The sequence below is a fragment of the Thunnus albacares genome, chromosome 23 (assembly GCF_914725855.1).
Source record: "Thunnus albacares chromosome 23, fThuAlb1.1, whole genome shotgun sequence".
Lineage (NCBI taxonomy): Eukaryota > Metazoa > Chordata > Actinopteri > Scombriformes > Scombridae > Thunnus > Thunnus albacares.
Genome location: NC_058128.1, coordinates 9,007,251 through 9,032,683, shown reverse-complemented (window position 1 = coordinate 9,032,683; position 25,433 = coordinate 9,007,251). Strand labels below are relative to the sequence as shown.

The 25,433-nt window shown below is 40.0% G+C and overlaps 2 protein-coding genes across 2 annotated transcripts; both read left to right on the top strand.

Annotated features, from left to right (window-relative positions):
• Nucleotides 1–107: 107 nt before the first annotated feature.
• On the top strand, nucleotides 108–17,095 carry LOC122975372 (fibroblast growth factor 6-like). Its single transcript, XM_044343796.1, has 4 exons — nucleotides 108–745; nucleotides 12,187–13,999; nucleotides 14,532–14,635; nucleotides 16,452–17,095. Exons 2-4 carry the CDS (start codon nucleotides 13,657–13,659, stop codon nucleotides 16,626–16,628), a joined length of 624 nt encoding a protein of 207 aa, XP_044199731.1. The 5' UTR covers nucleotides 108–745; nucleotides 12,187–13,656; the 3' UTR covers nucleotides 16,629–17,095.
• Nucleotides 16,599–24,495, top strand: fgf23 (fibroblast growth factor 23). Its single transcript, XM_044343795.1, has 4 exons — nucleotides 16,599–16,677; nucleotides 21,525–21,793; nucleotides 21,898–22,001; nucleotides 22,612–24,495. The coding sequence occupies exons 2-4, from the start codon at nucleotides 21,559–21,561 to the stop codon at nucleotides 23,062–23,064; spliced, it is 792 nt and encodes a 263-aa protein (XP_044199730.1). The 5' UTR covers nucleotides 16,599–16,677; nucleotides 21,525–21,558; the 3' UTR covers nucleotides 23,065–24,495.
• The last annotated feature ends 938 nt before the right edge of the window (nucleotides 24,496–25,433 follow it).

Sequence of the window (25,433 nt, the reverse complement as noted above, 5' to 3'; positions counted from 1 at the left end):
TTACTAATTAAACAAATCACTCGATTTAAATTACTCAATTTTAGTTGCAGTCTACAAATGATGAATCACTTCAACACAAAAGCTCAAACTAGTTAGTTATTATTTGTTATTTATGACTTTCTGACAAAATTTGGTATGAGTAAACCGCAACTTGCAAATGATTCCTCTGGATCATTCTTGAATATCATTTGTTATTAGTTGCTCTCCAGGACGGGCCGCATGCCAAAACCTTTGATCAACTCCTTGTGGGTATAGATTTCAGCCAGCAGGGGCCGTGACAAAAATAAATGATCTGATCTTTGTTGTGCTGGCAGAATGACAGGATCCCTGTCCAGGATGACTCACTCTCTCAGCAGTGTGCCATTCCAGGCGCTCTCCTCTACCCATCAGCCAAATTGCCTTGATCCTCAGCTCATTGCCGCCTCTCGCCCACCCTCAGGCTCTCACTGTGGAGCAAGGTGGTCGCATCCTCGGGGCCGTCGGCGTGTTTTTCATCCCATGGGGTGAGAACGTGCAAAGCAGCGAGCAAATGTGTGAGAGAATTCCTCGCATTCTCCTGCTCGGTCCTGGTGGCCTGGCTCGGTGTTGGGTTCCTGGGAGAGAGGGAAGAGGAGCCAGGGGAATTGGCTGCCGACTCAGCAGCTGACACCTCCTCTGATCTCTATCTCTTCCTACAGCCATAAACCAAATCATCTGACTTTTCAGCATTGCGGCCACGTAAACAGAGTTTTCCTTGTGGCTTCAAGTAAGTCTGCCAGTTTTTGCCTGGAAGGAGCAGTTGGTTATGGTGAGCATGTGGCACTGGACAAACCTAAGCCTCAATGTGCCCAGATTTCAACATTTGGTACAGTGGAAAGAAAAAACAAGGAAAATGTATTACGTAGCTTATTTGGATGATATCTACGAAAATAACTTCACTGGGGTTTTCAGGAAGAGTGGTAGTCGAATGTGTCAGCACATTAATCAAATATCTCATCAATCACTGCTCTACTTGTCCTGAGAAAATTAGTCATAGTGTGTGTGTTGGAGCACCGAGCCTGAAATCTGTTCCTTGGTGTTCGGATCCTGGAAAAAGATAAATGACCCATTAAGATTTAAAAACCTGACGACCAATTTTAGGACCTCATTCTTAGGATTTCGTGAAGCGACAGCCCTGCTGAGATTGCACAGTTGATGGTAACATAGGCTGCCGTGGAAAGCTCACAAAACGGTTTGATCACATCTTGCTCAACAGACGTTTTCACATCTTTCAGCTCTCTTGGGATGAGAATGTGATTACTGAGCTTTAAGAAGGATCAATGGCCATGATGAGAGGCAATCTAAATCATTCAGAGTGGAAGGTCATCCATGGCTTTTGCTCACTCCAATTCATTTGGTGTTGAAATACGGGAGGGATTTAAAAAATGAAACATAGGACTCAGAGATCCAGTTTGATAAGATCAAACTTTTTAGCATTACAGCTATTTTAGCATATTACAACATTGCAGCTGCCTAAAACATTTTATTTAGACAAATGTCAGTATTTGCTTCAATTGTCAGTCGCCCGTTTAGTGCTAATTAGCAAACGTTAGCATGCTAACACACCGAACAAAGATGGTGAACTTGGTTAACATTATACCTGCCTGACATCAACATATTAGTATTATCACTGTTTTAGCATTTAGTTCCCACTGCGCCATGTACCATGGATGTATTATAAGAGCTGGATATGGCGCCGCCACTCAGCCGTCTGTAAAACTGTTGACAGCATACCTCAAACTGCAAAAAAGGTCAATTATGACTCTTATTATTATGAATTTTTGATCCATGAAGATTTTATATTTGTAAAACTTTCCTCAAGCCAAGAAAAGCCATTTAAAAATCCGTGACATCACCATTATGTAAAGTCTATGGGCCGAGTGGGACCTCGCAAGCGGGACTAGCAGGAGAAACACTACTGCACATATTCAGTGGGCTGCATACCCCTGGAGGTAAACCCAGAAGCTAGAAGCTTTTTTGGCATATGCGCCAGGTGAGCAATTCTTATTGGACTGAAAAGGCGCCATTTTCATTCCAGTATCCAGCTCTTATAATACATCCATGCTAAGCACAGAGTCACAAAGCTGCTAGCATGGCTATAGACTCTTGTTTTATCATATAAAAGCATTTGTAAGTGTAAATATTGATCATGAATTTTATTAACTGCTGTGATTTGGGAATTGAAATTCTTTATGTGAAGGCCTGTGTAACCTTGGTGTTTTATCCAATTTAGAATTATGGCAATTTTAACATATTAGATACCATTGCAGCTGCCTAAAACATTGTATTTACAGAAATGACAATATTTCCTTTGAATCGTCAAAAAGAATAACAATAGGAATTGCGATCCTTTCATTTTTAGGTCAGTAGTTTCTCTTTGGCGCCACAATTGGAAGTTGATTGATATTGTATGTAAGTATTGATATTGAATCCGTTATATACGTGTAACATGGATTTTGTAAGCTAAATGGGGTCATTGCATTGGTTATGAGTTTACAAGTATGCAGTAACTCTGCTATTTAACTCTGCATTTACAGGTAGTAGGACAAACCTATTCCCTCAGTAAACTCTCTTGTTTTGCTGGACACCTTTCTGATGATCATCATAATTTGATGTCAGACGGGTCGCTGTTTTATCTAATTGACTTGGATATAAAAAATGCTGTGTCATGAGCTCATACTGTTGGGATTTGTAACCAGTGTAAAAGTCACCTCTGCCTTGCTTGTTTTCCCCTTAGTCACGCCATGCCCAATTTAGCAGCGGACACATCTTTCTCTGCAAGGTGCACAAGCTGTACCCTTGAAAAGATATTTTTACTGGGAACACTCCCATCTGACAGGCTGCTTTTTGTCTTGTCATTGCAGCCCAAAGCTTGACACAGTAATAATGAAAAGAAGCAGAGCAGATCTCTTATATATTTCAACTATTGCATGTGTTCAAGCAACAGTGCATTTCAGTTAGTATCAGTTTCCCAGAGGACTCACTGCTTCTTCCTGTCACGAATGTACTTACTAGAGGAAAGAGCATAACCCAGTGCAGTTTTTGGCTGTTGAATTATACATCATCTGATTCAGCAAAAATCTTAACACCAAGCTCCTTTCAGGGTGGTACCTTACTATTTTACAAGCCTCTGCTCCCTAAGATTGTTCATTCAATATTTGATCGATCACCATATCACTGCTGTCTGCTCAATAACATGAAGTTTGCTAACTTGAGCAAATTATCTCATAGCTGTTTGATGGTTTTGAGTCCGGAGATGAATGGTCTGTAATATTACTCTGTGAAATACGGTTCAGTTAAGTTAATGAGGTTGGAGTCTGTGAAAAGTGTTACACAGAACAGCAGCAGCATAACATCTCCTGCCCTTCAAAAGTGAAGTGGAGTTTTAGTCATTTTAGCGCACGTGGCTCAATGGATGTCAGTGTTGGTTGATCGGTCAGTCCAACACTTTGGTCCAGACCGAAATATCTCAACAACTATTGGATGGATTGGCATTAAATTTGGTACAGATACCAAGTTTGTTGACTCTCTGACTTGTCATAGTGCCACCATCAGCCCGCAAGTCCCCTTTGATCAATACTTTGGTTTATGATCAAATACTTACAGAAGGGAAAAAGCACACTGGATTGTAGCAATCAAAGTCTTTTTATTACTGATGGAAAAAGGCTTTGCGCTTGACTCTGGGAAATATGATCCAGTCTGCTTTTTTCCCTTCATTTCATTTTTTGTCCTGCGCCTGACCTAGAGTATGGGATGTGCACACACTATCTCTTTGCAAATACCTGCAGAACTAATGACATTCCCTTCAGCCTCAGCTTCCTTTGTATTTCGTGCATATTAGTAAACATTAGCATGCTAACACGCTAAGCAAAGATTTTCAGGCAGTCTCTCCTGGAAGGCATTTGTAGTGTTGCACTTGGTTGTTCATAGCAGATAGCAGAAATAGCAGAAATTGTGTCAAGAATGAAAACAGAGATCTAAAAAGAGAAGTTTAAACCTTTTCTCACTTCCACACAGCTGACCAATCATAACATGAAATAAGTGTGAAGGTCGGATTGCTGGTTTCAGAAAGCTATTTCCGAAGCTATTCAACCGTCTGACAAGCAGTTCTGACGAAGTATACTGGAACCTTAAAGCGGACATATTATGCAAATTTCCAGGTCTATATTTTTAATCGGGGGCTCTACTGGAATATCTTAGCATGATTTACAGTTCACAAAACTCTTTATTTATCTTGTAATGGCTCTTTACGCAGCCCCTCAGTTCAGCCTCTTTCTGAAACATGCTGTTTTATGTCCTGTCTCTTTAAGACCCCCCTCTTGATAAGCCTGCTTTGTTCTGATTGGGTTAGACAACAAACGATGAAACAAACTATAGTAGAAGTTTCTATTTTTTCGTTACTAAAAATGTCAACTTCTCAAATACATCCGTACGAGCCCAAAATACAAGAGTGAGCAACGCAGACAACTCATGGAAAAACCTTAGCAACAACCTTAACAACTAAGTAATCAGAATGGACAGCTGTTTATAGACGTGTGCAACTTGTCAGCAATGTAGAAAGAAATGTTGCAAACAAAACATTCAGAATATATTGAAACCAGGGCTTTTGACTTGCAGGTAGCATTTCTACATATGTTAACCTCAAGTTTTGTAACACTGACCATGTTTAGCATAGATATCCAACATCATAACAGTATATAAATGACAGGAAACCAGAAAAATCATAATATGGCCGCTTTAAGTACAGAGTCATAAAGCAACTAGCATGGCTGTAGACTTTTGTTTTGTCTTATAAAAGCATTAATAAATAAATGATAATATTGTTAGTTGGACCGACCACAGACCAGCCCTATGACCGCAGTTGTCTGTGAGTGAGTGAGTGATGAAGTGACACCATTGGTTGGCCGGCCAAATGTTGGAGTTTCCTCATTGGCAGTTGCTCTTTTAAAATGAATTGGCGCGAGATGATGGAAGTGCAGGACAGTAGCGTGACACACAGCGATTGTGTTTCCTGCTCCGAGCTCTGATGCTCTCAGTTCTGGTGTTAAATGCAGAGAAATCAGCTAAACTCTTGTTTAAACATATGCATAGCAGCGTCTCTACCGTCTCCTCCTCTACTGTCCAGTGTGATCAATTCCCTGGCTGGCAGTGCTGTCAGCAGCCAGCAGGAGAGACACTTTGTATTTTATAACTGAACTAACACCAGGATGCAAGCTTTTTATTTCTCTGACATTTTCACATCACAAACGATGAACAACAGCAGTAAAACACAAGTCTTGCAGGTAAATCATGTGACTCCTGTAGCTGTTATATCAGTTTAGTGTAGGGCTGCTGCTCTGCAGGTGCGCTTGATTTGACTCTAAGCCTCCTGAATTAGCACCCAAAAGGCTGTCAAAACTTTCATTTATAATTTCCACCGCAGCCTCCATGATCATCGATCAGGAAAGAAGCAGAAAAAAGGCGCATAGAGGCATGAGAGAGAGTGCCCAGTTAAAGCTCGCCAAATAACTATCACTCTGACAAAACACTCAATGCAGAGTGAAAAATGAGAGACATCCGCTGAGTGAAATAGATGAAAGAGCAGAGGGAGTTAACAGATAATTAGAATAGTTATAATTAGAATTAAAGTAAGTTCTCTTTCAAATCAAACATCTTAAGATATGAGTGGAAAGTTTTGTACTTGCAACTGCATTTATAACCTTTTTTTTTTAATCAAACGTTTCGTAACTGCGTCATGTGATATGCTACTTCAGCAAATATTACTGGGACAACTACAGAAAATTCCAGATGAACATTTAATATCCAAGAACTCACATTATAGACATTACCACTGACTATACCTGTAACAAACTGGCCACAATTTCACACATTGACCATACTTGGCCCAGACAAATACTAGGTTTTGACCTGGTCTTGTTTATGAATAAAAAATAGTTTTAGAATTGTAATTCTTCACGTGAAGGCCTGTGCAGCCTTGATATATCGTCCGTAGATACACAGTTGGACTGATTATTATTGTCCGTCTATGACAGCGACTCTGATGTCATTCCAGAGAAATCCCCCTTCCATTGCCGGGTCTCCCCAGCTGTTGTTTCAATATTGTCTCTTAAACCCCACGTTAATAAAACAGTAATTGAAAGAGCTTTGCATCCTCCTGTATCCAGTTACTTACACTTTCATAATATGCACAAAAGCTGTTTGTATGGCTATTCCCTCTGGTCCATTTTCTGATTGATGTGTGTGTGTGTGTGTGTGTGTGTGTGCACTAAATAGATCCTATAATTGCAACAAAGACAGCTGACCTGACAATAGTAAACAGCAGACACTTTTCTCTTGCTTGAGTCTCCCATTTCTTTGTCGTCTACTTTAGCTCTAATATATTCATTCATGGCGGGTCTATAAGCAAAATCAATTTGCTGTGTTATGTGGGCAAGTTTCCATCTGTTTGTTTGTGTTCTCTTGTTGCCCGACTGTGACTCAGCTGTAGTTGTAGAGGTTATTCAGTTTTTAAAGTTTGACTCTCTCTTGCTCCAGTCTGGAGCTGAAACCATTAGGTGATTAATTAATTAGTCGATTTGAAGGTTTATCTGGAACTATTTTGACAGTTGATTACTAGACTTAAAGGGGCACTCCACCAGATTTTTACAGATGAAGATTTATTTACTCATCACAAGGAGTACTGTACATTTGTATAATGATTTCTGTGGGTCTGGAGGAGCTTTCTAAAGTTGGAAAACACTTTTTAACAAAAAGCATCCATTACAAACTGGACGTGTGAGAATAAAACACAATATTAAGGTGCATTTTGGGAAATGTTGGATGTTTTTGAAGCTTTACTCATGCTAGCAACTACAAATCAGGATATCTTTACATCTTTACATGATTTTGATCTTTCTTTTTTTAAAATCTGTGTCCTCTGGGTTCCCCAACTTAATAAAAATGCAAATGTAAAAAAAATGCAAATGTAAACCACTGGATTCAAGCAAGAAATGCCATCACATGTGATGGTTCCAGCAGAGGCTGGAACCATCACATGTGCTGCTTTACCCTATCTTAAATTATAATATTGATTGATTATCTTTGGGTTTTGGACGGCAGGTCGGACAAAACAAGGCATTTGAAGATGTCACCTTGGACTCATTTTCACTACTTTCTGATGTTTTATAGGCCAAATAATTAATCAAGAAGTAATCAGTGGATTAATCAACAATGAAAATAAGCATTAGCCCTACTCTATCTAATCTTGTGGAAATAGGCTAAAAGAAGGAAGAGTTTTGTTGAATTTCAGTTGGAGATCTCTGAATCACAACAGACAAAAGCACATTATTATACTCAACCTCTTTACCATATGTAAATGAGTATTTAAGAATAAGTGTATGGTGTTGTGCAGTTCTGTCAAAAGTGCATTTGCTTCTCATTTTAGCATTTTAGAAACATGTTATTATTAAAGAGCAGCCTCAGCATCATGCAAGTGTAACAGTATTAGATGAATTAATCTCAAGAGCTCAGCACCGTCTCATTAACAGTGCCCACTGTCAATTGATTTAACTTTCACTCTGTCAATAAGCCAGTAGTTTTGTCTATTCAGGCTATTGGTTGCCTTCGTTTGCATAGCCACATGCTTACACAGCAAATTAAAAAGCTGTCTCATTAATTTGCCATTCAGTGTGGTCCAGTTTGTTTGCTCCACTGGACTAAAAAGACCTTGTTCTCTCCTTCACTTCATTTCACCACTGGTGTTTTGAAGGAATGATGGAGAGTAATGTATAATAAACCAGAGTTTTAATCAATGAATGACATTACAAATGTCAAGAAAGAAATAAAGCGTGAAATGTCACTGCTGCTATAAACTGAACGTGGTGTTTAATTAAATTTAAATGTATCCTGTATGTTGCTGCAAGCTTTTTACTTGATAGGTTTCCTCTCTGAAGCTTTTTTCAGATTATGCAATTTTTGATTGCTAGGACTTGATAATAATTCAATGTTATCATATCAACCCAGGCAATATGAATGTTCTTATTGTTTTACAAATTTCTGTTGTCCAAGCAAGTTGGAATTAACCAAAAATAGAGTCTACAGTCATGCTAGCAGCTGTGTGAGACACAGAGGTGCTTTTAACAAAATGCTAACATGCTAATGCTAAGGAGGTATAACGTTAACCATATTCACCAGCTTATTTTAACTTGTTGCATGCTAACATTTGCTAATTAGCGCAAAATGCAAAGAGCAGTTGAGGCAGATGGGAATGTCAGAGTCTGATATTTACAGATATTTGGTCATGAACCGAAGTATTGATCGAATTAAAAGGTCGACCTGAGGGTTGCGGTTGATGACAATTTAAAGCCAAAGTCATTGCTATTCATCCCGAGGGGGAAATTAATGTCTGCACCAAATTATAATGACGATCGATCCAATAGTTGTTGAGACATTTCACTGAAAAGCCAAAAATGTCGACCTGATGGTGGTGTTAGAGGTGAAGTCAGGTTATGCTCTGGTGTTGGAACTGTTTTTTGAGCACATTTTGGCTGTAGTTGTTTGGCTGACACAGATACCAGCCAATGACATAGTATACATGCGGTGCAGCAAGAGGTTAATTGAGCCAAATGCGATAAAGAGAAACAGTTTTTCAACCGCACACTTCTAAGCTTGTTGATTATCTTTTATTTGTTGTTTTGATACTTTGATTTCATATGAATAATTTTCTTTAACCTAAATTAAGCTACTTTGATTTGAACTTGACGTAAGGCCGCCATAGATACACACATTTACACAACATATTCAAACATTCATTCACCTCATCTGTACAACGAGAGACATACAAGCAAAATCATCTCACGGTAAGAAGATAAAATGTGCGTGTTGGAGGTCTCATAAGGTGTCTTACTGGCTTTATTTGAAAGTAACAGAAAGCCAGAACATCTGGGCAGCTGTACAAAATTTCATAGTAATTCATTCAATAGTTCTTGACACATTGTCTGGACTAAAGAGGTGGACCGAGCAACCAACTGACTGATATTGCCATTTCCAGAGCCACATCCTTAACCTAAACTAAAAACTAACGAAATTACTTATTGAAGGCCAGTTGTGGTGGAAGAAGTATTCAGGTCCTTTTCTTAAGTAAAAGTTGCAATACCACAGCGTAAGATACAACACATCCTCATAATTAAACAACCACATAGGCGATGCACTCCAGAGTGACCCATTGGAGCGTTTTCTAATATGCTGCTTTCCAAAACCGTTACAAATCACTGTTAAAAAAATAATTATATTTTATGATGTAACAACTGTGTGGTGAAGGTCTGGTTAGGGTTGGGGAAAGATCAAGGTTTGAGTTAAAATGATCACTTGAAACGTGGTGTGAGTTAAAGTTACTACTTCCTTAAAGTTAGGCAACCTTTGTCATTATGGCAACAGTAACCACCACGATAAACGTAGTTACGGGTTTTAAAAAACTGTCCTGACTTGTGGTTGGAAACGTGACACTTTTTTTGCCATCTATCTATTTAGCCATCCACCCCAACCCGACTAATATGGAAATTCGTCCCCTTTTATATACACGTCATCTGAGCTGCGTTGCTGCAGTTGGTCATAATTACTACGTCCACTAGATGGCATCTGTCACTCATACGTAATTATAAGTCATTTTTGGCAACTGAATTTACGAGATGCTGTCATTCTTCTTGGGAGGATGACCTGGTGAAATAACTTAATTATTACAAGTAAAGTTCCTGCATTCAAAATCTTCTTTTTTAGTAAAGGTACAGAAATATTTTCACAAACAACCTACTTGAAATATCAAAAGTAAAAGTTGCCCCTGTGAGTGTTATATGATTAGATAGTAGTTCATAGTAATTGAATGTTAATCGTGATACATTAATGTATAAGTAGCATTTCTTGGGTAATCTATAACTATGCACCATTTTGTAAGTAAAATATTTATCTGCAAAGTACCTGTCAGATAAATATAGTGGAGGAATAAGAACAATATTTCCCTCTAAAATGTAGCGGAGTAGAAGTAGAAAGTTGCCCGAAATGAAGTACAAGTACTTCAAAATTGTACTGTAGTTAAGTAAATGTACTTAGTTAGTTTCCACCACTGTTGAAGGCGATATTTGTGTTTTAAGTAAGTGTTTTGACCAATGTAATGCATAACAGTACGACATAGTTTATTAGGTTGAATATTGATTCTATATTATATGTGATTATATACAGTATTTACAGTATATCAAAAATATTTTTATTGATTACAATTACCTAAATATTTTCACAGTTAGATTAAATTCATCCTCCATATATTCATCTATACAGTGGACATTAATTAATCCAATATAATTAATAATTAGAAATAATTATATAAATTATTAAATTAACAATTAAAATAACTGTCAAGTATCAAGTAACTATCAACTGTCAGGTACATATTTCTATGGCAGTTTTGAAATGTGTCTCTACATTCTAGGATATATATGAGATGTTTTGTTTGTTTGTTGTTTTCCATCATAGAATGTCTCGTTACTGCTGTTTATCAGCAACAAGGCCTCTCCGGTTGCTAAGGTGGGCCTGAGGCTCCCTGGCAGCCGAGAACACCTCGGGGCCCAAGCGCCAGGTGCTGTGTGACACGTTGGGAATTTCCCCCGAGACTGCGTCTCCCTACCAGCACCCTGTAGGATGGGATGCAAACAGGGATGTAAAGAAAGGCGAACCCACTGAACTCGGCTTCAGACTTATTTTTATTTTTATTTTATTTGCACCGACTTTTATCCACATTTTAATCATATATAGCATAAAACAGGTCATGTCAATTTGTTATGATCATTTTGGGAAATGAGGCCTTTTAAGGGGAAATAAAGCATAAATTGATGATTTTTCTGAAGCATAATGGCAACTTTTGCTTAAAACTGATCCCCCACTGCTGGTCGTGTCCCACATTTCATTCAGGATTTAATTACTGCACCAGAATTTGATTCATGCAGGTTACATTATTCTGTTAGCTGCAGGGTGTGGTCTTACAATAATAACGCGCAATCTGACCAGGCAAAATATTTGGTTGTGTAAACTTCCTGAACAAACAGCTAAGGAAGTGTCAGACAGGATTGCCATTTGCTCTCCTGTGACTGGCTGTGACTGTTTTTACACCTTCCTTCTAAATAAGGCAGCAGGCTGCCAGGACATATGACCACCGTCCCGATTTGGTTTCTGGACACAGGATCCATCCATCCATCCCATGATTGCTCAACGCCAATGAAAGTCAAACACTCACACACACACACACATACACACACACACACACACACACACACACACACACTCACACCCTCCCCTCCTGCAGGTTTCCCATGTGAGGAAGAGCTGCAACAAGTCGGCTACAATTAGCTACAGGAAGACTGAAAAAATGTATTCAAAATAAAAGCAAAAGCATAAAAGATCATTATGATTTACCTCATATATATTGTGTGATATGAAAATGTCATTTATGCGAAAATAGTGTTTGCTGTTATGTTTTTAACCTCATTTACTAAACACTCCTTTAAAAATGTATGCTTACCGCTCCTCAAATACCATCTTTTTTGGGCTCTGTAGGCTCAGAGATGCAACAAACGATAACATTTATTAACAATTAATCTTTGATCATTTTTCAATTAAATGTCAAAAAAGTATAAAATGCCCTTTACATGTTCTGAAAGCCCAAGGTGATGTCCTAAGGTGTCCAGCCAATACTCCCAATTCCCAATTATATGAAACACAGTCCCTCCAGGATTTCACTTTCCTTGCGAGGCAGCTGGACTCGCGAGATCGACGACATTGCCAGATCACACGAGAATCCATCTTATCAGGCTTCAAGTTATGCGTTTGTGTCCGAACCACCGGTGGTTCGGATCAATCAGCGTCCAGTGAGGATTCTTGCGTGATCTCACAATAGACAGATGGTTCATCCAATAACCTGCAATGTATTTTTTGAAAGTATCTGCTCTTTTCCAAACAGTTTCAAAGGACGACTTCTCAGATGGTTCTGTGTAATAAACCATGTGGCACATTAGGATTTTACATATTGCACACATTTTTTTGTGATTATCGTGGCCAAAAATGCTTGATTTTGCTGCAACTTTTCACAAAAATTGCGCTACAATTTGCGATGTTTTATGTGTTCTTTTTGTGGTAAATTTGCAGGAATTGGAAAAAATTGCAAGCAAAGAACTACTACCAATGGAGAGTCATATGTTATCACTTCCTGTGAGCTGCAATGATGGAAGTTACCACGACATGAAATGCAGTTGCAATCACAAGGGGTCATTGAAATGAATGAAATTTCATCCTACTGTATACCTTTACTGTGTAGAGTTTGAATGACAATAAACTTGAACTTCAACTTGATTTCATGCGGAAAAGTTGCGGTAACTTAGCAAAAACTGCAAGTTCTCATATTGATTACTGCAATCGTGAGATAGCAATTTCCTGGAGGGAATGTTGCAGAGAAATTGCAGGAATTTTGCAAAATTGCAAATACTGCAGGGATTGGTTGAAATTGCATTAATTACTGTGATCGCAAGATTGTGATTTTCTAGAGGGACTAAAAACAGAGAAAAGCAGGAAATTCTCATATTTTAGAGGCTGGATCCTGCAAATATTTGACATTTATGCTTGATTAAATTACTCCAATAACATCAGCTTACCTGAGGTTTATTTTAACTCTTATAACTCAAATGGAACTCCCAAGTCTCACCACAGACCACACCGACAACCGATCCTATCCTATCCTATTTTTATGGCCTTATCATTCTGGGTAAATATATTGTTATGGTTCCACTTTTGAAAAATAGGTCAAGTGTTATTGAGCCACCAGAATAGCTTCTGTGCTCCCAATGCACACTTGGAAGGGTGAACAACATTCTTCCAAAAATATCCCCTTATTTGGTGTTTTTATGATGATAGTGGAGCACTGTCTAATATGTTGGTCAAAATTCTCCCAGGTATTGAAATGGGGTTTAGATTTGGTCACTGTGAAGGCTTCAAATCATTATGTACGTACCTTTGTTACGTTTCCTCACTCATTTATTCTAGTTTTAATTCGGCACCTGTCTGTAGTTTATGTAAGTGGAAGTTGGAGGATAAGGTGATGCAGGGACACACTTGCACCAAGGGTTTTGTTTTGAAACGTAGCACAGGAAACCCTTCTTCTTATACTGTCTTGCTTGCTTGGCACTGATGTGAAGGTGCAGCACCCCCCATCATTCCTATCAGAACTGCTGCTGCTGCCTGGCTCCTGTAACTCTCTCTCTCCTCCTCCCATCTCCTACTTTTTGATGGGGGGGGTGCAGCGGTGAAGTCACAGTGATGTCATTTTAGGATGTGAGAGTCGGGGCCAAGGTGAGCTGGTTTTGCGGTGAGTGGTGTCCCTCCACGGCCAGCGTTGCCTGTAAAGAGGCGCGGAGCGGCGAAAGATGATCATCGCCACCGGCACCAATTCAAGCTCCGACGCGCTCTGTCCCTCTCCTCCTGCTCAGATCTCGGGCTATGGGGCCTTGATCTGCCTTGATCCCAAAAAAAGCCTTTACCACCACCATGCCAAAGGACAAAAAATAAGAAGAGTTGCATTTTTAGGGCAGGTAACTTTGACCACGTGCCCCAAAGGTAAACTGGATGGCCATTGCGCAAAGGTGCCTCTACAGTATGTTCGGCGGGGTCAGGACGCACTGGACGCTGCCAGCAGTTATTGTACTGTGGACTTCTCTCTTGGGGATCGTTTCATCCTATCCGGTTCCGAGCAGGACTAATGCAACTTTATTGGAAAAGAAATGGGAGACCCTCTTCTCCCGCTCCTATCTGGGTATAGCTGGGGGAAAATCGGAGCTGAACTGGGAGAGTGACTATTTGCAGGGTATCAAAAGAGTGCGGCGACTGTACTGCAACGTGGGCATTGGGTTTCACCTGCAGGTGCTCCCGGACGGCAGGATAAGCGGTGTACACAATGAGAACCAATACAGTGAGTTGCATCCGGGCAAAGCACTGTACCAGAAAAAGAGTGTAACCCTATGCGCAAGCTGTGTAAAAGTTACAGCGCGTCACTTGTCTTGCATGATATTTAATAGCCTAAGAGGTGTCAGCATGGTTGAAAGTTTCCGAAAGCAAAAACAGTGTACCAAGAGCCTTGCATCCGTGCAGTGCGAAATATCCTCCCAAGCCAAAAACATGACATGAATGCTTGGACCCAGTTTAGACGCTAACTTATTTTTACCCTGCGTCCCGCTGCAGCAGCAGCAGCAGCACTGCACATACACACACACACATAGATCACACTCAGCACGCTGTAAAGTACACTCATAAAGCATCATAATGTCTTAAATGCATATAGGTGGATATTTCCAGGGGGCTAATTGATTATACAGAGCATCATCCATGCGCAATGCACCTGCAAGGTTACACCCATCACTGCTGCATAGGCCAGTTACTTTGTCCCCAATCGCAGCGTGACAGTCTTTGCTCCCCTGGCTGCTCTAACATTATGTTTCGTTTAGGTCTAATAGAGATCTCCACCGTGGACCGAGGAGTGATCAGCATGTTCGGAGTGAGAAGTGAGATGTTTGTCGCAATGAACAGCAGGGGAAGGTTATACGGAACGGTACGTTTGTGCGCAACTCTCCCTCTCCCTCCCTCTCTCTCGGTCTCTCGCTCTCTCTTTCTCTCTCTCTCTCTCTCTCACACACACACACACACATACACACATCCTGCTGAGTGTAAGATGAGTTCATGTAGCTGCTGCATCCGTGGGTTTATGAGCACTGTTGTGTTATTAATATGCTCTGATGTTAGAGGGGAGGGGGAGGGGGGGGGAGGGGGGTTAAAGTGGGGTGCAAGGAGTCCCATTTAGAGGAAGCTCAAATCTTCTCCTCTGTGTCACAATCTTATTTACTCCTCAACAAGTTCAACAAAGCAGATAATAAACTTTGCCATATTAATCTACCATTGCTGCTAGTTTGCAGTCCAGCAATCTAGCTGTTCTGTGTATAAAAGTGGGCCAGTTATGAATTACTGTCTAATGTCTTAAAAAGGTCAAAAAGGCCAAAAAGACTAAAAAGGCAGATGTAATTCCAAAGAAAAAAAGGCAATTCCCTCCCACACTTATCACCTCTACATTGATTTATTTAAAAAGTGTCCAGGCGGAGACACTGTCCACCATACATATATATACATATATATTACATACATACATATATTTCTTTGGATCTTCAGGGAAATTGATTCCCTGCACCACAGAAGAGATTAAGCAAGTGGTGTGTGTGTGTTGCCCTCTACTCTTAAAAAAGGCAGATGTGACATTAATATATATTTAGAGGTCATTGGCATCATATAATGCAGTGGCCATTAAAAAAACTATTACAGTATGCATTTTCAGTGTTTTTTCTATGACACTTTCAGAAAAGGTATCTTTACAATGTCTTAACATAGCATTAAATGGTTTATTCCATTGGTTTGTTATGAGCCTAAAGTTTGGTTTTATTTAGCTAAAAAGAGCCCAATATGTAGCTCTTGATGGGTAAAATAAAAGAAATGATGGTATTCTTCTAAAAATTAGTTTGTTTAATTTTATTCAACAAATATCTAACAGTTTTTTGTAGGAGTGAGTGTTGAACCTACTGTTTTGGTACCAACTGAAATGTATCTGTAGCATGAAAGTACCGACATCTAACAATAAATGTTTGCTCAGATTCGTTCTTTACTTGTTCCTCAATCACACAGTTTCTGATTCAAATCATAATTTTGCCACTTTTATACTATTTCGTGTAATGCAAAGTTCAGGTATGATGGCGGTGTTTAAACAACATTTAACATTTGAGAAGCTTCTTTTGCTAAATGCAAAAAGGTTTCTGTAGAAAAACATGTTCATTCAAACTTACTTTGAGGAATATATTGTTTTAGGATTTAAACATTTCTAGCCTTATGATTGTAATGAAGGATATAAAACTATATTTATGTCCAAAAGTGGTTGAAAATATGAATTCTATGGAGCACAAAGTGTTAAACGTTTCAGACACTTAACTTTTACTCAACCATAATGTGCCCTTCTCCATTGCATTTAATCATTATTCATTCAGCAGCGTTTCCCCTTTTGATTTATGGCAACATTTTAATTTAAGCAGCTAGATAGTTTTCTAGTTAGGGTACGTGGGGATTTTTTATGAGTTCAGCAGTAAAAGCAGGCGGCTGCTATCTGCATTTGAAAAGGGCATTTCTTTTGCAACAACATGCCACCTCCTCCAGTTTCCCTCGAAGCATGCTTTCTAGGCAGGCTGATGGCCAAAGTAAAGGTCACGTGGAAACGGTGCATATGTTGCGATGTTCATCCTGTGTCTGTCCTGATTTATTGATCCCCGCGACCCCCTCCTTCTCCCCCCCCCCCCCTCTCTCTCTCTGTCTTTTTTTTGTGGCTTTTTTAGAGAGTCTTCGTGGATGAGTGCAAGTTCAAGGAGACTCTGCTGCCCAACAACTACAACGCCTATGAGTCTTTTGTTTACAAGGGCTTCTACATCGCCCTCAGCAAGCATGGCCGCGTAAAGAGAGGCAACAAGGCCACCACCGCCATGACCGTCACACATTTCCTCCCGCGACTATGAGTGAAACTGGCAATAACTCAGTAATTTGCACATGTGAATGTTCTTCCAGGTAATATAGAAATGCATATTCATGATATACACACACCAATGGACTGCGAAAAAAACCCACAAATATTTATTCTGTTTATATATATGTATATTTGGATAGCTATCTTTGTATATGTATGCCATACTGTGCTGCTTATTGTTTTTATGGTTATGGACGGGGAGAGTCGAAGCCTTTTGCCTGTCTCACTTTACCTTGGTGCTTGCTGTAACTGAACTATGTGTCACTTCCTTTTTTGAGATGGAGGATGAGCTATATCCTGTGCTTTTAAAGAGTGAAATGAATACTTTTTATTACCTCAAAGAACCACTTTACTAGATTAAGGGATGCATGGAGTTCTGCTCAAATATCTGCTAAGTTTATCATTTCTTTCAAACCTTTGAGCGCTTTGATGGTTCCCTGCTCGATTATCGATGTCCGGCAGTGGGGAGAAAAAGAGACTACTTATATGCACTACCTTTGCTGCACGATTTAAAGGTGCCTTGGTGTTCCCACTTGTGGCCCCCTTAAACTTGCATGTAAGAGACACCCGCTGGAGTCAGAAATAGGGCTGACACTCCGGAGAGGGCCTCAGAAGGGGAGGGGGGGGTGGGGGGGGGTTGACTATCTCTGGTTTATTTTCTTTTCCGTAATTAGATCGATTAAGTAATATACAATCTGTGGTCGTGACCAGAGAGCCGTCAGCCATAGATGTGAGGAGGGAGAGACTGGTGCAAGGCCATAAGTTTGACTGTGTGCCATCGCCAAATAAACAGGGTGGAGCGCTTATCTGTGCGAGCATTCGGTGAAAACTCTTTTTTTAGTTTGGACCTGGCTTGCGTCTGCACATAAATCACACAGAATCGAGCAGATAAAGTGCGCAGTAGAAATTAATCTGCACATTGTCTTGGACAGCGCTCCTAAAGTGGGTCGCCGTGTCCAGATCGCAAAGCTTTAGTGCCAGCAGCTGCTGTTCAAAAATGATGTCTACTGTCCATGAAACCAATGCAAAACCATGTAAATAGTCGCAAATGTAAAAGAAGACTTCAGGAGCTTTTTATGCTGCTTTGTCGCAGTTGCCTGAACGAGGCAAAAAGAGTTCAGGTTGCACAGTGACCATCGATGATGGTGCCTAAATGTTTCGGTAAGAATTGTTCCCATATGTTCTTTAATTTATCTTTGTGTCGGAGTGTTCGGTGGAGTATGTCGTGTGTGTGCCCTCGGCTGTTTCCCTGGCTTGTCTGTGTGCTCTGCAGCAGCACTGCAGTGGCAGCGAGGTGTTGGGAGCTGTAGGCAGATAGTTTGAAATGCAATTATGGATGAGTCGACCATGTGCCCTGAAGGACTAAAGGACAGTGCAGATTGTGGACTGGATGCACGCCATGTGATTCCAGAGCTCAGTGTCTTCATTTCTGTTGATTTTTAGCTTGAATTTATACATTTGAGTGGGCATAAAAGGCCAGAAAGTTAGTAAATCAACACAAAAAGAGCCCCTTTTGTAATATATGATAAGGTCTTGCTATGCATAGTGGCAGTTTGTTTACTTACTGTTACCATGTGGGTCAATATGTGGTTAATATCTTGTTACATGTTGCAAAGATGTTTTTCTTGCTTCGCTCAGTTTCTGAGAATCTCTGCAGTTTCTGCAGCTGTTTACTTGAAAAAGTGAAGCTTGTTGCACCATCAACCTCCATCCGTTCTTGTGTTTAGAGAGGAAACAGGACTATTTCAATCCAGGAAAGACGTATGTGCGGGAGCCGGCCCGCTGTCTTTGTTGTTCGGCAAACCCCCTGCAGGAATGTGGATCTGCCAGGATGACAGGCAGCCTCCCACATACCTGAGCAACCACCCCCCCCCTCACCCCCCTCTGAGCTGTATCATCCCCACCACCCACCTCTGCCTGTCCCTTACCCCGACACCCCACCACCCGCTGCAGGGACCTTGGATTCCAGCGGTAACCCAGGAGCTTCCTCCTCTCCTTTCAGCCTTTTTTAGTTCAAGGTCAGAGTCACAGACCAGCCTTGGCCCCAACCCCGGTGGCCAGGGTGGTCGTCTATATAGGTCGTATTGTTTCCATGAAATAGGAATTTGAAATATCTTTTTGATGCATACGTTTATTCAATACATAAACACAATATAATTTCTTGAACTGATGACACTGGAGTCTCCAACTTACTGGTCCTCAGTATGAGTCATCAGCTGCGTCTCATGTATAAAAACTAGATCCTGCAGTGAAAAGCTTCACAATCTGCATAATATTTTTGAAACAATCCTACTTCCCTCTCTGAATTCTGAGCCCCACCTCTTTGAAATACAGCTCCACAACACGACGTCCCCTCCCCCTTCCAACTACTTATGTGTTGGGATATTTCTGGGGAGGGGACATCTGCAGAGTTAACGCAGTGTGTGTGAGGAGCAGAGTCATGCAGAGTCTCCCTTCTCCTGCTGCACCCGAATCCTGCAGGACGGCACTCCGGCCATCCTCAGGACGTGCCCTTAACTGCTGCTCTCCCTCAACCCCCCACACTTTTCACCACATGCTGGCACAACACAGTTATCACCTGCTGCTCAACTCTTGTCTGTGACGCACATATTGATTCACGACAGTATTGTGCTCACATATTAAGTTTTCTTCTCTCTCTCTTTTTTTTTTTGTCTGAGGACAATTTATGAGTGAATGATAACGTCCTGCTAAGGCTGCAAAGCAGAGCAAATTTTTTTCGGGAGCTTGGCTCAAAGTTTCATAAAACAAAAAAGACTTGTTGCTGTTGTAGATGAGGCTGCATGCAGTACAACTGATGTACATTTCTTGTTTGGGGTGTTTGAATCAGCTTCAATTGTCATCATTTTGGCCGAAGTAGCAAAAAAAAAGCAATCTACATTTTCATCTGAGGAAGGTGTGGAAGTGAACTTTGCGCATGCACAGCAATGAGGAATCCTTTTGCCACCTCACAATCAAGATGTATAACGTCTCTTGTAGCACCTTATTAACAACATCTTGATTATAAACTAGTGTAAAGAAGTGAGTTTTCTCACACGTCTCTGTCATGAAATAGAGCTGGATCCCTAAAAGAGTGAAGGTTTGTGTCTAAAACTAAAAAGCTCTCCTTTCAGCTTTGACCAAAAAAGTTTATCCAGATTTATCTGTTGTCTCTTTTTTTCTTTCCACGGCTTATCATAGATCAATTTAAAATTAATTCAAGGTGAGGAATATGGTTTTTTTTTATAATGTTCAATGTACTATTAGCATGCATGAGCCCCGAGCTTGATTAGGGGTGTGTGCTTCATGTGTTATAAGCAGAATTCTTTTTTTTTTTTTAACTCCTGCTCATAAAGGGAGTGAGCCTCCACTCAATTCCTCTCATCTCTGTTCTCATATACCTCACCTTCTGCCTTAGTTTTGGTTTGCTGATGACTGTAAATTTAGAAGAAACAAACTTCAGCTATTTGTTTCTGAAAACAGACAATGCTAAGTAAGGATATTAAAGTTTTTTCCTTTTATTTTTGTACGTATGTGCTGTGCACAGCAGTCTACTGTATTCCTGAGATACCAATAAAAGTTTTTTTTTTTTTTAACTGGTTGCTGGTAAAGTATCGTGCTCTTTCTCTGTCACATTAGTTGGACACTGATTTGACTGTATTTAGTATTTAATTTGTGTATTTTGCACATTTGAAAGATTTAACTGAATTATCCTCAATTGGGAAGTTGGGTTTGAGTTCAGTTCCCTGGAGAAAATGTAAATTTTTAAAGTCCCACTCCACTCAAAAATTGTTTCTCTTATTGTCACTTCAGTTGAATGTTTGAGCTTCACTGTCAAAAAAACATATATGTGCAAAGTTTGACAATAGAAGAAGTCTTCACATTCATCTGCTGAACTAACGTGCTCACTTTGAGTTTAAGATCTGCATGTACAAGCACGGTTTTGTGACATCACAACTAGTTTGGAAGTCAATCATGGTTCAAAAGGCAACTTACACAAGTTGATGTGGAAACTTGAAGCCTCCAGTGCACAAACACTGAGAATAGACTTGGGAGACATCTTGTGTCCAACAGTTAAACGTTTGACATAAAAAGAATATTTGCATATTAATAGATTCTGTATTTTTCAATGAGGTAGACTCAGTAGATTTAATTTCATGAATTTTTAAGAAGGTGACTTTTAAAATTCCAAGCAGAGATATTTTAATGTCATGGCTGGAGGGGATCTTTAATGGGTCCTATGCTGAAACTCAAGCATCCAAAAATACAGTTTTTGCCAGTCAAATGAACAGAAATTTGCAGTGAAGACTGAATTAGGGAGTGGCTCCATCTGCTGGGTAAATGGTGCAAGTGTTGAGTTGGGCAGGTGCGTAAAATCAGCAGACTGAACTTCAAACTATGACAGGACGTCCAGTTCAATGCAGTTAAACAAAACTACAATATATTTAATATGATCCAAATTCTGGCGTTTGCACGAGTTTTAAAAGTTAATGCAACTCATCTAAAACTAATATTACAACATGTTTTATCCCTGATTTGATGAACAAACGAGTCTGTATTTATGCTCTTTATATATTTTTTCTTTTAAATTGCCCAACACACTTTCCAGTCATAACTTTGACCCATTAGGACGAAATCTTAGAATAATGTTTAAGATGCGTGAGCCAAGACTTTATGTAACCAAAAATAAGTGTCCTGTTGTCTGACCAAGAGCATCGGGATAAACAGACAGAGGTGGAAGTGGCCCTTCCGCTGCAGCAAACCCGCACATCTGCTTTGGGGGCGAGTTTCTTTTTTTACGTAAAGGATGTGAGCAGGAGTGGCACTCGGGGGGCTTTAAATAGGAACTGTCTCCAAACTTTGAGACAACAGAGCATCTGAAAACTTCCAGCAGCTCGCAGTAGAAACCAACTGTTTGCTCCAGGATGGACGAGAACAGGAGACTGGGAATGAGGGACACTGTGCTGGCGCTCTTACTCGCTGTCCTCCAGGGATTTCCTCTCGGGGAGACGGTCCCGAACCCATCACCGCTGGTCGGATCCAACTGGGGGAACCCGAGGAGATACGTTCACCTGCAGACTTCCACAGACCTCAACAACTTCTACTTGGAGATCAGATTAGATGGCACTGTGCGCAAAACTACAGTCAGGAGTTCATATAGTGAGTTTCCCTCTTTTTTCCCAGAAATGTCAGTTTAATTTTTGTTATGTGTCAAAGTCTGAAGTTCTGTCTTTAACACTCAAATTGTTCTTATTTCTCTGCAGGTGTGATTTTACTGAAAGCTGAAACAAGGGAGCGCATCGCCATCCTCGGCGTCAAAAGTAGCCGCTACCTGTGTATGGATCTGGAGGGCAACCCGTTCAGCTCTGTAAGCCAATACCTAGTTTCTACTCTATTATTGATTCAATCGATTTGTCATACTGATATTTTCATTTTGAGTTTCTCTTTCTTGGCACGCTTTTGAGGTTTTACGCATAGTTTTTAACATCGCTTTCTATCCTTTTACGCGCTTTTACGCACAAACTTTATGATTTCTATTTTATGATTTTGTTGACATTAAGTTAAAGAAATGCTAAAAGTGTTTAAGTATCAGTTAGTTGCTTAACACAAGAGGAAATGTACGGACAGAAGAAGGAAAATCACTGATATGTAGAAAATGGAAAGTGATTTGCACCAGAAATATCCGAAATTATCTCAATTTTTTTACACTTTAATGTGCACTATTCTTGCCACATTGGCCCTTCTTGTAGGATTTGGGTTTGAGTTTTCTTTAGTTGTTTACAATAGACATTTATTGAATTTGTCATATAGTCTAATAACTGCAGATTTTCGTCTGATTGGTCATAATATCTGAAATAGAATGAAACGGCTGTGCATATTGATAAAATAAGTCTGCTATAATCAATAGAAGGTGCCAAATAGATGTTTAACGCATTTCTTCCAAGCTGGAGCTTCATCTCTTCCTCCTCTTCTCTCAGCCCATCTGCCACAGGGACGAGTGCCTGTTCAACCACAAACTTCTGGAGAACAACCGGGACGTGTACTACTCCTGCAGGACCGGCATCCTGTTCAACCTGGAAGGCTCCCGGCAGGTGTACTCAGCGGGCCAGAACCTGCCGCAGACCTCCCTCTTCCTGCCCAAGAAGAACACGGTGCCGCTGGAGCGCCTCCTGCTGCACAGGGAGAAGAGGAACCAGGTGGTGGATCCCTCCGACCCGCACAACTTCTACCTGGGGCAGACAGAGGAAGGCTCAGACTCCCGGGCCGTGCCGGAGGACGACGCCGAGCTGGAGGTGGAGGTAGAAGTGGAGGCTGGGGACGAAGGGCGCAACGTGTCCCGGGAGACGCCGCTGGATCCATCCAACCACGACCCCTGGAACGTGCACTCCTACAACCCGGCCAGCCCCCGGAGCACCGGGACCATGGGGTGATTTTACTGTATGGCATGAGTGTGGAGAAGTCTGGGCGCCCTTTTGTCTTATCTAAGTGAGTCCAAGTTTAACCTTGTAGTTTATCATCATATGAGAGAGAAAAAAGCATAAACATCTGAATTTACTTACAACCAAACTGAGAGGAGAACATTCAGGTTGCTCCTTCTATTTCACACTGACTCAATAATGTGTTTTCAGTCATCAATCATTCAGAAAAGCAGTGTGTTTATACACTGAATGTATTAGACTTGACTTGAAGCCCCTTTTTGCACAATTTATATATATTATCTTAAAGCTCAACTCATTTCTGTTGATTTAACACCATCTGCTTTGTAAATTTAAAGTTAAATCCACAAGGGATATGTATTTTACCCGGATTTATCTCATAAATAATGAATATTTTGTACATTCAAAAGCAGGTTTGGTGATAGATGTGTGATGCAGGGATTTTATCGCACCTAAAATGTATTTTAGATGACACATTTAATTGCTTTTACCTTCAGAACCAATGAGTAACAAATTACTGACATCTATTTCCTCATTCCAGTCCATTATAATAGTTGGCATCCTCTCAAACGCTGATAGCTTATATGAGAAATGGAAGTTAAAAAAAAACTGAATTATTCATCAATATTGTGTCCCCGAGGAGCTATTTTACTGAGGATGTGATTGCTTGACAATTTCTGGGGATGTAGTTATATCAGTAAAGCCAACAGAGTCCAAGAAATGATTAATTCCATTGTGTACATTTTGTTCACATATTGTTTTTTTTGTGGGCTGTTATCATTAAGGGTTTTACAGCTGGCCTGAGAAACCCGCATTTAAAAGACAGAAGCCTACCTCTGGAGGACAAAAGGCCCTGTCTACTTATGTGAAACTAGGCAGGCATGATTTAAAATGAAATATATATGTAGGAATATATGTAAGAGTTGTATTTAGTAGAGTTAAAGTTAAGTTTTGCCTTTTTTTTAAAGTCCTAAGTTTACTAAGTTGGATAAAGAAGATTTGAAGTTTGTTTATCTTTAGATTTTGAACCTAAAACAGCAATTCCAAAAACTTTTCTAAAACTACAGATCACTGCAATCACTTACAGTATCTTCGATGTGGTAACGTGTCCGTATATATGTGCATTTCTTTGCAAACAGGAGTAAAACTACAGGGTAAATAACCTTTACAGAGAAATCAAATCTAAACTCCTGCTATGTGATTTTTACAGGTGCTGGGCACCACCAGCAAACACGAAAACCCAGTCCCTGAGAGTATTTATTTATTTAAATCCATTCCTTAATTGTTATTTATGGTATTTATAAGGATGATTTACAGTTAAATGTACATGTAAGTAAACATGGTTTGTCTTTGAATGTATGCGTCGGAGTTGTAAACGGAGTGTTGCTTGAATTTGGGACAAAATAAACTCATAAAGGAAACATGTTTCAAGTGTTAAGTGTCATTTATAGCTGTGAATTTTTTGAAGCTTGTAACATCATGTGTGTTGCGTTTATTTGGTAAAGACAACATGTACTATGTGAAAACAGGTATAACATTCACCCCGTCACTGTGCAGTAGTTCCTCTCATTAGCTGAACTTCCTGTACTTTCCCACCTCCTCTGACTAATTAGCTCACAGCTGAGTCATGTCTCTCTAAAAATACACTTCCGTGCCATTAACCTTTGACGCCTTAAAGGAATCTTCTTTCTTTTAAAACACATATCTTAAATAAATATCTTGTAAAGCTTACAGGAGTTTTAACAGCTTGTTTGTACATTCAGATACAGAAGAAATGTATTATTTGATATGGACAACCAGAAAAATCTGAAAAGTTTAGCTTTTGGCTTAAAAAAAATTGATTTGTGAATATAAAATTTGGTCAAAATAATAAACAGATTATTTGTTTATTTAAATATTTTCTGTTGTTGTTGCCAGGCAACCAACAGAGATTGAGAAAGTGACTGAAATCTCCTCCGATTGTTGCTTTTAACACTTGTTTTTTTTACCCATTAATCAAACGAGATATAATGTTAATGTGTTAATCAACCTAATGAGCTTTAGAGGTGCTTGCAGGTGGATTTTATTACATTTAAACAAAACCAGGCTCAACTCTTCTTCTATTTACATCGAAAAGTGGCATCAAATCCTCTTTTCTACTCTCTGCCAGAAAGTGAATAAGCCTCAGTATATTTCCCAAAATGTCAGATTTCTGTTTTAAGGTTAGCTGTTAACCTCAAATGACAACACAGATTTATTTATTTCAAATGACCTACTTTAGTTTTACAAGCAGCAGTTCTTTGAGGGTGACTGCACGTCTCTAGTAGCTATTAAAAGCACTGCACAGTTCAGTGGTGACAGTGTAGGAGGGCCCTGGGGTGCTC